The sequence below is a fragment of the Accipiter gentilis genome, chromosome 10, assembly GCF_929443795.1.
Source record: "Accipiter gentilis chromosome 10, bAccGen1.1, whole genome shotgun sequence".
NCBI lineage: Eukaryota > Metazoa > Chordata > Aves > Accipitriformes > Accipitridae > Astur > Astur gentilis.
The window spans coordinates 40542311-40554114 of NC_064889.1; the positions used below are offsets into that span (position 1 = coordinate 40542311).

The 11804-nt window shown below is 62.3% G+C and overlaps 2 protein-coding genes across 6 annotated transcripts in view; one reads left to right on the forward strand and one right to left on the reverse strand.

The window, feature by feature from the left end:
* Window positions 1–11804, reverse strand: part of LOC126043458 (uncharacterized) — a 237956-nt gene that overhangs the window by 221543 nt on the left and 4609 nt on the right. The gene's annotated exons all lie outside the window — the stretch shown is intronic.
* Window positions 240–11628, forward strand: USP36 (ubiquitin specific peptidase 36). Of its 5 annotated transcripts, XM_049811867.1 has the most exons (20): window positions 240–616; window positions 1063–1345; window positions 1418–1633; window positions 2447–2557; window positions 2859–2961; window positions 3604–3671; window positions 4097–4167; window positions 4576–4658; window positions 4991–5102; window positions 5403–5543; window positions 5854–5954; window positions 6261–6402; window positions 6645–7355; window positions 8023–8150; window positions 8711–9214; window positions 9490–9656; window positions 10114–10275; window positions 10569–10684; window positions 10776–10905; window positions 10992–11628. In XM_049811867.1, exons 1-19 carry the CDS (start codon window positions 614–616, stop codon window positions 10902–10904), a joined length of 3351 nt encoding a protein of 1116 aa, XP_049667824.1. In that variant the 5' UTR covers window positions 240–613; the 3' UTR covers window position 10905; window positions 10992–11628. The 5 variants fall into 5 exon arrangements, with proteins under 5 accessions (XP_049667824.1, XP_049667823.1, XP_049667822.1 ...); XM_049811866.1 differs by having other exon boundaries at window positions 10776–11627; XM_049811865.1 differs by lacking the exons at window positions 10776–10905; window positions 10992–11628 and having other exon boundaries at window positions 10114–10685.

Below are 11804 nucleotides of genomic sequence, written 5' to 3' on the forward strand. Positions count from 1 at the left end.
AGGCGCTGGAGTCGCACCGGTTTCGTGCGGGGAGCTCCCGGGGCAGGGGACAACGGCGGCGGCGGCGGGGCCCGCTCCTCCGGCCCGGCCACCCCCTCAGCCGAGGAGAGGAGGGTTCCCCGCCACTCATGAACTCGGACCCCCGGGGCTGGGAGGGTGGCGGAGGGGGGGGGGGGGACCCGCTGCGTGGCCGCTTTTGCGTCCCTGCCGGCCGCGCCGCCCGCCGCTGCTAACGGGCACCGGGCACCGGGGACCGGAGCAGGGGGCGGGGCCAGAGCGGCCGCGCGCCTGCGCATAATGAGCACTGGACCGCCCCCGAGAGGCTCCGCCCCCCTCCCGTTGCTACGACGCGCAAGCGCGGCTCCGCCCGTCACTGCGCTTCGGGTCGCGGAGCGCGGCGGAGGCGGGGAGGAGGTGTGGCGTCGGTAGGGCGGTCCGAGCGAAGGAGCGAGCGAGTGAGCGAGCGGGCGAGTCCTCAGGAGTGGGCGGGAGCTTGCTGCCGTCCCCGCCCCCTTAAGGGAGAGGCGCGGAAGGAGTCCGTGGCGGCGGCGGGCGGGCCGCCGGCTCCTCTTTAAGGCGGCCGCACGTGCGTGCGGCGGTAGCGGGGACCCGGATGGTGAGTGGGGCCGGGACGGGCCGGGACGCGCCGGGACGGGCGGGGGCGGGGTCTGCGCTCCCCTCCCCTCCCCTCCCCTCCCCTGCCCTGGTCGCGGGGAGGGAGGGCGCGGCGGAGCGCCGGTACCGGGCGGGCCGCGCGTGGCGGCGGGCGGACCGGGGCAGCGCGGTGGCGGCAGCGGCGGCGACGCTCAAGGTCGCGGCAGCGGCAGCGGCGGCGGCGGGCGGGAGGGCGCGGTGCCCGTCGCGGCGGCGGCGGGCGGGGGACCCGCTGAGGCCTCCGGGGTGAGCGGTGGCGGCGGCGGCGGCGGCGGCGGGGCCGGGCCGGCGGTGGGCCTAGGCCGCGGCCTGTTGCCCTGGCAACGCGCGGCCCCGCGTCGGGAGCGGAGCGGAACGGGCCGGCGCCCCCCCTCCGCTCAACCGGCCGCCCCCCCCCCCTCCCCGCAGCCGGGGCCGTCGGGCCCCACGATGCCGCAGATCGTGGAGAAGCTGAGGGAGGTGCTGAAGTCGGGGCGGCGGGAGACGGGCGACGATGGGGAGCTGGGCCGGCTGCTGGCCGCCTCGGCCAAGAAGGTGCTGCTGCAGAAGATCGAGTTCGAGCCCGCCAGCCGCGGCTTCTCCGGCCAGCTGGAGCTGCTGCGGGGGAAGTACGTGCTGCTCAACCCCCAGGCCGGGACCGAGACCGCCAGCCGCCACAGCGGCCTCGAGGAGAAACAGCATGGCAAGCAGGGTAGGTAGAGAGGACGAGGGGAGCCCTCCCCGCGCTCCGCACCCCCACGGCTCACCACCCCTCTCCCCAAAGGTGGAGACCATGCCGGCGTGGGGGACGGGATCCCCATGCCCCAGAAGGTGCTCTTCCCCACGGAGCGCCTCTCCATGAAGTGGGAGCGGATCTACCGCATCGGTGCCGGGCTGCACAACCTAGGGAACACCTGCTTCCTCAACTCCACGGTGCAGTGCTTGACCTACACGCCGCCGCTCGCCAACTACCTGCTCTCCAAGGAGCACAGCCGCACCTGTGAGTGGGGAGGTCCGGCTTGGTGGGGAGCAGGGCTGGGGCGGCTGCACCAGCGGGGAGGAGGAGCGCCTGGTTGTCCTGCTCCCAGCACTGCGCTCGGCACCTCCGCACGTGGCTCCGGCAAGGGGTATGCGGGTGTCGGGATGCGCCTTCGCTGCTCCCTCCTGCCCGTTTCTCCATCGAGAGGTTGCTCCTGCCTACGGCTCGCTTTTCCTGGCCGTAGTGGCGTGCTCGAGCTCTGCCTCCTTGTGTCCCTGGAGGCTTTGTCTCTGCTGGGCATAGCCAGGACTAAGATGGGTCCAAATGCAGTCTTCTGGCTTCCAGGGGGCTGAGCTGGGGGTCCCAAACAGCCCCTGCCTGTGGGAACTGTGTGAGGGCAGGGCAGAAGGCTGTATACTGGCAGCAGGTGCTGTTTTGGCCGGTGGGTGCTGCTCCGAGCTGTGACCAAGGCAAGCGAGCACACAAGTCTTGCAGCCCTGTCCTTAGGGCTCTGGTAGGATCTGTCCCTCAGGGTCAACCTGTGGGCTCCTCCAGCGAGTACCTGTGACCTGTTTTCTATCCACGTGGATGCTGTCTCGGGGAGGGGCGGGGGGTTGCAGTGGCTGGTACTGTGACTGGGGCTGTGCCAAGTGGGGTGGCGTGTGCTGGTCTCTGTGTACCTGGGATGCCCCAGAGCTGTACTGTAGCACAGAGCTCTTAGGGAAAACTGAGCGTGGCTGAACTGTGTTGGACCAGAAATCTCCAGTCCCCTGTACTGCCTCCATCTCTCCTGGGTTTGTCCCCAACGTCCTGTCTTCTCCTCTCCTGCTCCAGGTCAACAAGGAGGCTTTTGCATGATGTGCATTATGCAGAACCACACCATCCAGGCTTTTGCCAACAGCGGCAATGCAATAAAGCCAGTGTCCTTCATCCGAGACCTCAAGAGTAAGGATGGCTGCCCTCCCCTCCCGTAGCCATGCAGGAGAGCGGTGACTCATGCAGGGGCAGAACCTTTGAGATCGGGGCAGATCTTGGCAGACGGCTCTTCTGAGATGACTCACTGAGCCTGCTGGGGGCTGGTGACTTCATGGGCTCCATGGGGTTTCCCCCATGGCCGGCATGAGTCTGACATCTAGTTTGGGTTGAGGGGGCTCAAACGCGAGAGTCCCTGCCCCAGGGGAGGGAGGGAGGGCCTACATCTGTTGCCGCACGTGCTGGGGCTGATCCCTCCCTCCCTCTTCTGCAGAGATTGCCCAGCACATCCGCTTCGGGAGACAGGAGGATGCACATGAGTTCCTGCGTTACACCATTGATGCCATGCAGAAGGCCTGCTTGAATGGCTGTACCAAGTATGTGGGGCCTCTGATGGCCCATCACTGCTCTTCTCTGCTGTCCCCTGTCCCTGTGGGAGGGGACTGTGGGGTGAATGTGTCCCCCAGGTCAGACTCATAGAGGGAGGTACTGGCTCCAGGGGCCTCGGTAGATGACCCAACGCTCTGCCCCTCTGTGACACAGCTCTGGGCTGTTGTCTGCCTTCTCCCTTCTCCTGATTCCTCTGTCTCAGCATAGCTGTGGTCCTGCCCCCAAATCCTAAGACTGCTATGCATTTGGATCCTGTACCAATTGCTGAAGAATCCAGGCATGCTTGTTAGTTCAGCCCCAGCCCTATGGCTGTGGGTGAGCAGCTTTTCCCTGGACCCTCTGTCCCAGGAAGCCTGCGTTGGCTCTGTCTGCAGTGCCCAGCTCTGAGCTCTGGCCAGGAGCTTCCACTCCTCCTAGAGTAAGGTGTTCCTCAGAGCCTGGTGCCACCCCTTGAGCTCCGGCACTGGGAGAGCAGACTGGCAGAGGCTGTGACTTCCCTCTGCTCCTGGAGCTCTGCAGCCCATCAGCTGGCCAGAGCGTGTAGGGGAGCTGTCCTCAGGACACAGTGGTGGCCTGCAGGGGTGGCTGTTGCAGAGGGGTGGTGTGAGATCCCGTGCTGCTGTCTCTAGGTTGGATCGCCAGACCCAGGCCACAACGCTGATTCACCAGATCTTTGGCGGTTACCTGCGGTCCCGTGGTGAGTGCTGGCTGCCAGGTCCTGGGCCTGTGATGCTTGGGGCCGCTGTTTTCCTCGAGAGCCTTGCAGTAAAAATCTTTTGGGAAAACTGCTAAGCATGTGTAAATTATCCAGAGCTGCAGTTAGTCAGTCTTGCAGTACCTGTGGGTCATGACCCCAATTGTGGCAATGGAAAAAAAACTGTTGGCTGTGGGTCCCCAGCTCATTGCCACCAGCAAAGGAACCTGTGTTGCCAGCTATCTTGCAACACCTGCTGTCCCAGCACATAGTGGAATTGCCAGTCTTCCTCCTTCCAGGCTGTGAATCCTGGTGCTCACATCCCAGAGCCCAAACCTGTAGAGGGGGAATACTGCAGCTGCCTGTGGTGGGGTGGTGGTGAGTGCAGGTGTTGTGCCAGGGTGTGCTCATTGCTCTTTCTTTTGCAGTGAAGTGCTCGGTGTGCAAGGGCGTCTCGGACACCTATGATCCTTACCTGGACCTGGCACTGGAGATTGGGGTACCGTGGCAGGGTTGGGGATGGGGAGGAGCTCTGCTTTCGTAAGGGGTGTTCCTGCAACTGCACCATTACTGCTCTCAAGGCTCCTTAACCTGCCAGTGTCAAGGCACGGTGCAGGCAAGAGGGAAGCAGCTTCTGTTGTTGTGCTGCCTTCTCTGTCTGGCAGAGCAGTGCCCGTTGCCTGAGCCTGAGCCACAGCTCCTCTGTTGAGGCTCTGTGGTGTTGGGGGGCAGCTCTCCCTTGCGGCATGCTGGCCAGTGCCGAAGCTGGTGGCAGGCTCACGGGTTTGGTGTAGTCTGGCCCTTTGCTCGTGTTCTGTGTTATCTCTTGGGGCCAGTGTCTCAGCAGGGAGCTGGGCTGTTGTGTGGACAGGCCGCTCGTGCCCTGACCTCTCCTCTGTCCTTGCAGCAAGCCGCAAACATAGTGCGGGCGCTGGAGCTGTTTGTGAAGCCAGACATTCTGGGGGGTGAGAACGCCTACATGTGTGCCAAGTGAGTGTGTGGGGCTGCGGGTGGGAAGGGGCCAGCGGGTGTGCTGGTGGAAAGCAGGTGAAAAGCCTGCTGCAATATGGGAGGGCTTCACTACCTGCTCCACAGCTAAACCATGAGGTACGTGGCCATGGAAGCTTGTGGTGTAGCCTGCCATTCCTCAGCTCCCTCCTCTCCTGAGGAGGACCTGGGCCAGCAGACATGGCCACGAGCAGGCATCCTGGAGCGGTGTCTGGTGGCAGCAGGGTCATTTCCGTGGGGTTTGCTGCTTGGCCAGGGCTGGCAATCATCTGGGTGGTGAAGCAGCTTGAATAGCTTGAGCTCTTCCTGTGCAGATGCAAGAAGAAAGTGTCGGCCAGCAAACGCTTCACCATTCACCGAGTCTCCAATGTTCTCACACTCTCACTGAAGCGCTTTGCTGACTTTGGTGGAGGCAAAATCACAAAGGTGAGTGCTTGGCAATCCAGAGCTGGGGCTGTCTCCTGGCCCTAGGCCCTGCTGCCTGGAGCAGGGTGGGAGGTGGTCCTGTGCGCAGTGCGAGCTCTGCTGCAGTCCTGCAGCCCTTCCCCAGCTGTGCAGTGCAGTGGCAGTTTGGCTCATGTTGGCATCTTCCTCACTGTGACCTCTGCCTGGGGATGGTGGGTCCCCGTCCCTTGAGAGATAGGACTTGTAGGACAGCTGAGCTGCTCTTGCTCTAGCAAGAAAGCCATCTGCTGTGCAGACTCCTGAGACATCCTCTTTCCACAGGACGTGGGGTACCCTGAGTTCTTGAACATCCGCCCTTACATGTCTCAGAACAACGGGGATCCTGTCATGTACGAACTCTATGCAGTGCTGGTGCACTCTGGCTACAGCTGCCACGCAGGGCATTATTACTGCTATGTGAAGGTGAGCCCAGGGTGCTCTCTTGGCACCCTTTCTGGGCTGGTGGCTGGTGGGTGCTTGTGGGTCCCTGTAGTGCGCAGAAAGGAGGGTGCTGAGCAGATGTGCGTGGTGCGGAGCACTGGATGGGGTGTACAGGCTGTGCTCTGCCACAGGAATCATGGAGGTCTGCTCTTGGAGAGTCCCATTGCCTGCACTGGGCTGCCTGTGGGTTTTGGGGAGAGGAGCTCTGCAGACGGGTGCTGTTCCTGCTGCTCTTCATGCCAGGAGGGTCCCTGGGCACAGCCCGACCCTGTTCTCTCTTCTTCTTCCGCAGGCCAGTAATGGGCAGTGGTATCAAATGAACGATGATGTGGTCCGCTGCAGCAATATCAAAGTGGTCCTCAACCAGCAGGCCTACGTGCTGTTCTACCTGAGGTGAGAGCGCGCTGTGGCTCCTGGCCCCTCTGCCCCCTGTTCTTAGCATTTGGGACAGGGCTGGTAGCACGTGTCTGGGTGTGGGAAGGAGCTTGGCCCCAGTAGTCCCAATGCCTGTGCACATGCACTGGCTCAGAGGAAGGTGGCAGGGAGAGGTCCAGCCCTTTGTCATGGTTTTGCTGTAGATCAAGAGCATCTTACCTCCTCGGAGCTTCTGGCTCCTGTTTTTTGTGCTCATCTTTGACGAGAGTATTCCAGTTGCTCAAGCCCTCGCAGTTAACATATGCATTTCTCTGCCTTCACCAGAATCCCCAGCCCCAGGAAGAGCTCAGAGAGGCCCATTGCCAGAGCTGCCTCCAGCCTGTCTGGCCGCACTCACGGCATCGTCTCTGATCAGGTCAAGAAAACTGTGAACTTCAGGTCCCTGTCTTCACCGCCAACGGGCCGGGTGAGTCCTGAAGGCTGCTCTCGGCCCATGCTCCCAGGAACTGGGAGCTGCTGCCCCTCTGTCTGCTCTGCGAGGGCAGGTAGGCTGCAGCTTTGCAGGGAGGCAGGCGCAAGGACAGTTTGCAGGAGGGATCCTGCTGAGCCAAGGGTTCCTGTGTAGGGATGGGGAGGGAACTATCACTCTGCGTCCTTGGCTCTGTGAATTCTCTCCTAGCTGAACTTCTCTCTTTTCTCTTTGTCTAGAGACCAGACATGCCGCCGGGGAAGAAGCTGCCAGGGAAGAAGCTGCCAGGGCCAGAGGAGGTCGGAGTCCCTGTGGCCCGCAGCATGGTTGGGACGGGGCCGAAGCTGTCGAATGGAACTGCTCCACCGAAACTGCCTACTGGGTTCCCATCACCCAAACTGCCTCTCAGAGCCACCCACTCGGCCACAGCACTGCCCAAGGAGGCAGCCCAGAAGCCCAAGAAGCCAATCTCCTGCCCGCAGCTGCCTCCTGCACCCAGAGCAGCTCAGGGCTCCTGCAACACCAGCAATGCAAGTGGGGCCAAAGCAGGGCTGTCCCGGCAGAGCTCCTGGGAGACCAAGCAGCCACCTACCTCATCCAAGCTGCCGCTGGAGCCCAGCTCCAGCCAGGAGCCCGGGGACAGTGAGGAGAACACCAGGACCCTGGAGAAGGACTCCTGTGGCAGCAGTGCTGACAGCCCAGTGCATGGCACACCGGGAAAGCTGGCCAAAGCGTCCCAGAAGGCCAAGAGCAAAACCAGCAGCTTCTGTACCTCTCAGGAAACAGACTGTGGCACGGACCTCCCTGCTGGCCCTGGCACCGAGCTGGATGCCTCCAAAGACTCCAAGTTGGCAAAACCTAAATCCTCCCTGTTGGCCAACGCTGCTCTGGAGCCAGGCAGCACTGTGTCACCGCCACCAGCCAAGAAGCTGGCACTCTCTGCCAAAAAGGTGAGTCTGAGCTTCTGCCTGGAGTCTTCGGTAGGCATCTTTGTGCCTTCTCAACTGGAGCTTGTGTTGGGGGCAAGTGTAGAGCTAATGCTGGGTGTCTTGCTAAGCTGGAGGTGGGTGGGGAGAGCCCCTCAGCCCCAGGGCTGTAAGCAGTTGCTCTGCTCCCGCTCTGGGTCAGGGTGTGGGGCCAGGCCCCTGCTGTTGTTTGCATCCCTGAGTGATGCAGGAGAAATGGCTCCTGCCTTCTTTCTCAGGACGGAGGGGTGGCTGTGCCAGTCCCTGCGGCGGGGTGGCCTCCCCAGCATTCTCGGAATAGCGTGTCTCCTGGGGCGAGTGGGAGCAGGTGACGCCGCAACTGGAGGGCTGCGGAGTTGCCTCCTTCCTGGGCAGTGGTGTGGGACCAGCCCTCTGGGTGCTGCTGTGCAGCCAGGGCTTGGGACAGTGCTCTGGGGCTTCTGTTCTTTAAATTTCCTTCCTTCCTTTTTTCCTTTGTGCTTCTAACTAAAACCACTTATGATTCTTCTTCTACCACCCCTCACTTTCCTCCCCCTGTCTGTGTCTGTTCCCCTCCCCTTTCTCTGGGCTCCCCTTTTTATTTTCTCCTCTTGGCTCACGGAAACCTCTTTTCTTTAGACCACCAAGCTTTTATTTATGTCAATAACTGCAGGGCAGCACCCCACGGAAGGCGAGCGGAAGTGACCGCCACACACAACCTCACCCACAGCTTGCTGACCGCACCTGCCCCACGAACACCACCCACTCTGAGTCCACTCCCCAGCCTTCCGGCAAGTCAAGGTAAGCAGTGCCGGTTGTTCCCAGGCTCCTGCACAGCAGCAAGGCCAGTAGCAGTCTTGGAGTACTCTGTGAGGCAGCTGGCATCACAGCTGCCTTGAGGAGCGATTTTTGGCAGCTGGTTCTCCTGGGCTGGCAGGGCTTGCTCTGGATCCTAGAAGCAAGGCAGTTTCTCTGACTGTTGGCACAGGGTGGGAGGGAGCTTTGCAAGCTCTGACCACTTGCTAGTGTCCCATGGGATCAGGAGGCACTAGCCTGGTGTAGATCTTGCTCCAGGTCTCCCTTGTAACCTTCACCATTGGCATGTGCTGCACCAACACTCGCTCTCTCCTAATACCCCGTGGGACAGTGTGTGCCCTGCGCGTTGCTGGCACTGGGCAGGTGCAGCGTCACTGTGTGCGCTTGCAGCTGCTGCTCTGAGAGCAGGGTCCGATTCAGATTTCGTGGATGAGATTGTAGCAGTTGGGTGCTGCGCTCATGCACCTTGGAGTGGGGAAGAAGAGAGGAGCTCCCACTCCTGACCTGGCTTTCAGATCACGTCAGCCTCTTTTCCTGTCCTTCAGGCTGTCCTCATCTGCTCTCAAAATGCCAAATCCTGAAAAGCCTACCTTCAGCTTCATCCTCAGCTCAGCCCCTTGGCTCCCAGCCTCCCCCCTGACCAACGGTTCCACTGCCCACCCTTCACACTACCTTCCTTCATGCAGCAGGGAGAAGGGCACCCCTGGTTCCTCCAAAAAGAAGCAGCAAAAGCAGCATCGTGGAGCAGTTGGCAGCTCTCGTGCTCTAGCTGTGAAGGGCAAGGATGAAGTCTCCAACCCCCCTGCGAAGGAGAAGAAACTCATTCAGGAGTCCTTCATGGGGAAGGAGGCGGCAGGCAACGGTCCCAGCAGTGGCCAGGAGGGGTTGGGCTCTCAGAACCTGGAGAGCCCGCCCAAGCCACAGGTGTCAGACCCCAGTGCTTCCCTGGACAAGGAATCCATCTACCTCTGCAAGAAGAAGAAAAAGAAGAGGAGGAGGAGAATGGAGGAGACAGAAGAGCACTGCCCTGGGATGCTGTCCTCGGACAGGTGAGGAGCTAGGGTCACGTGAGAGAACCCTGCACACCTCCACTCTGCCTGGAGTCAGGCTCCCTGGGCTGCAGTCAGGTGCCTCTTGTCTTTCTGCGGGTGGGATGAGCCTTGCCATGGAGCGAGCTGAAGTGCAGGCTTGCTGGGGGTCGTTTCTCCCCTCCCCGAGCGCAGCGCTGGGGTGTGGGTGTCCCTGTGTCCCACTGCCCTGCAGGGAGCTCAAGATTCCCCCTCTGGTCAGGCTAGAGCGGGCTGACCCCTGCTGCCTTCCCCAGCTCTAGGAGGGCTGAGACGGAGCCCCGGAGGAAAAAGCAGCGGTGGAGTGTGGAGGCTGGTGCTGGAGAGAGCGAGCACCGCAAGCGCAAGTGGAGGGAGAGCCTCAGCAGCCCAGCCTTGGAGCAGCCAGCTGCCAACAGTGTCTGTGCCACAAACGGCACCCCAGGTATGACTGTGTGCCTCCACCCTGCCTGATGCCTGGCAGGGAAGAGCCGGCTGCTTGGCTCCCCATGCAGTCCCTCCGAGCACTGGTGTGCAGTCCCTGGTGTTTGCTGGTCCCCACAACTGCCTGGTGGTGCCCGTCTTCCTGACCCCTGTCCGTGGCTGACCTGCCCGCAGGCCCACGTGCCACTCATGCGGGAGAGCTGCCTTGTTGTACCCTGGATGACGGTGTGCTCCTCTTCAGTTGTGTGGAGATGGACCCCTCGAGGGCTGAAGATTTACCCTCAGCTCCTCCCTGCCCAGGGCAGGCCCCAGTGTACCCAAACACCCAGCGTCCCAAACATCGGGACCTTGTTAATCCCGACAATGTCTCCTGGGGTGAGACCTGCCTTGGAGATGGAGTGACACAGGAGCTCCCTCTGTTCCCTCCAGCTTGTCCTTACCCCTGCCTGTTTCCGCAGTGGCAGCATCCAGCCAGGCTGGAGATGAGTACAAGCGTTGCCTGGCTGCCCTGAGCCCTGAGACCGGCCATGAGACTGGTATAGCACCTGGGAGCCAGAAGGAGTCCAGCGTGGTGGAGGAGCTGCTTGGGAACTCCTTGGACAAGGCTTATGGCAAACAAGGTAATCCGTGCTCGCCTGGGTGGGCAAACAGCCAGGCAGCTTGCCTTGAGGCCTGGATGCGGGCAGAGCCCTCTGTGCTCTGCCAGGGCCTGAGCTTCCCCCAGCACCAGCAGAGGCAGCTACAGAGGCTCCTGGAGCCAGGCAGATGCACCCGGCCAAGGGGCTGTTGTGGGTGCCACAGAGTGGGGTGCTGGAGTGAGGGGCTCCAGCTGCTGGCCCAGGGTGGGGATCCGGTGCAGGTGGGTGCAGCGGAGCACAGCATGGTGCTCCCTACTGATCACCCTGCTCCGCAGTCTTGACCTGGGAAGGCAAGATCTCAGCTGTCAGCCAGGATGCCATTCGAGACGCAGCGTGGGCCCGGAGCGAGACTGTCATCGATGAGTGGGATGAGGATTTTGACAGAGGGAAGGTGGGTGCTGGCTATGTCCCAGGCTGGGGGGGGTGGGCGGAGGCAGAGGACTCTGTGCTCTGACCCCAAGAGCCTTCCTGCCTCTGCACAGGTAAAGAAGATTAAACTGAAGCAGGAACGGAGGAGACGCTTCAATTCCTTCCAAGAGCTGCAGAACAAGCGCAACTTCTGGTCGGTGACTCACCCTGCCAAGGTGGCCGGCCTGAGCCACCGGCTCTGAGGTAAGCGAGACCCAGGGAGGGCAGGGAGGTGGTAGGGAGGGGAGCTGCTGCCTAGTGGCATGCTAACACTGCTCCTTTCCTCCCAGGTTGCAATCTGTATCCCCCAGCCGGCCCATGGAGCAGTCTTGGGTCAAGGACCAGTTGGGAAGTGCTGTCCTGGGAGCTGCTGGTGGACCCTGCTGCAGAGGGAAGGGGACACCAGTCCTGCATGTCTCCGGGGCCCCAGCCCTGGGGTCATGCTGTGCTTGGTGTCCCCTGCCTTCCCCTTCTTAGAGCTGCTGCCCCTGCAGGTCCCAGGGTCCTTGTGGGCCAGGGCTGTTTCCCTCTGCCCTCCACCTGAGGAGGAGCCTGTCCAGCTCCAACCTGCCTTGTCCAGGCTCCTCTGCTAGCTCCTCTGTGCCTCTGCCTGGGACTGGAGCACCCCCCCTCTTCCACCCAGCCTGGATTTTAAAGCTTGGGGGGAGAGAGGGGGGACGGACTCCTGGAAAGTGCCTGTGGCCCATCCCTGCTGCTCCAAGTTCACATGCCACCTACCAGCCCAGTGGGGAGAGGGACGCCAGCCTACACTGCAGAGCCGGGACCACCAAGGCTGGCGTCCCTCACCCCTCTTGCCCTGCTCCGTCCCCGGCTGGCCCCTCACCCCCTCCTGCCCCCTCCCCACCCCGCGCAAGTCGCAATGAACCCCTTGTTCTTTTAACACCCACCCCCCCCACCCACACCCCCTCTAGCCACGGGCAGGGGCCCATTCCTCTCTGGCCCAGCCCGGCCCCGCGCTGGCCGCGGGAGGCGGCGGTGGGGTCCCCGCGGGCAGGGGGTCGCTGCCGCCGTGACCGCGGGCAATAAACTCGTGGTGTTTGTCACCCGGCTCGGCTTGGATCGGCGGGGGCGGGGCACCGGGC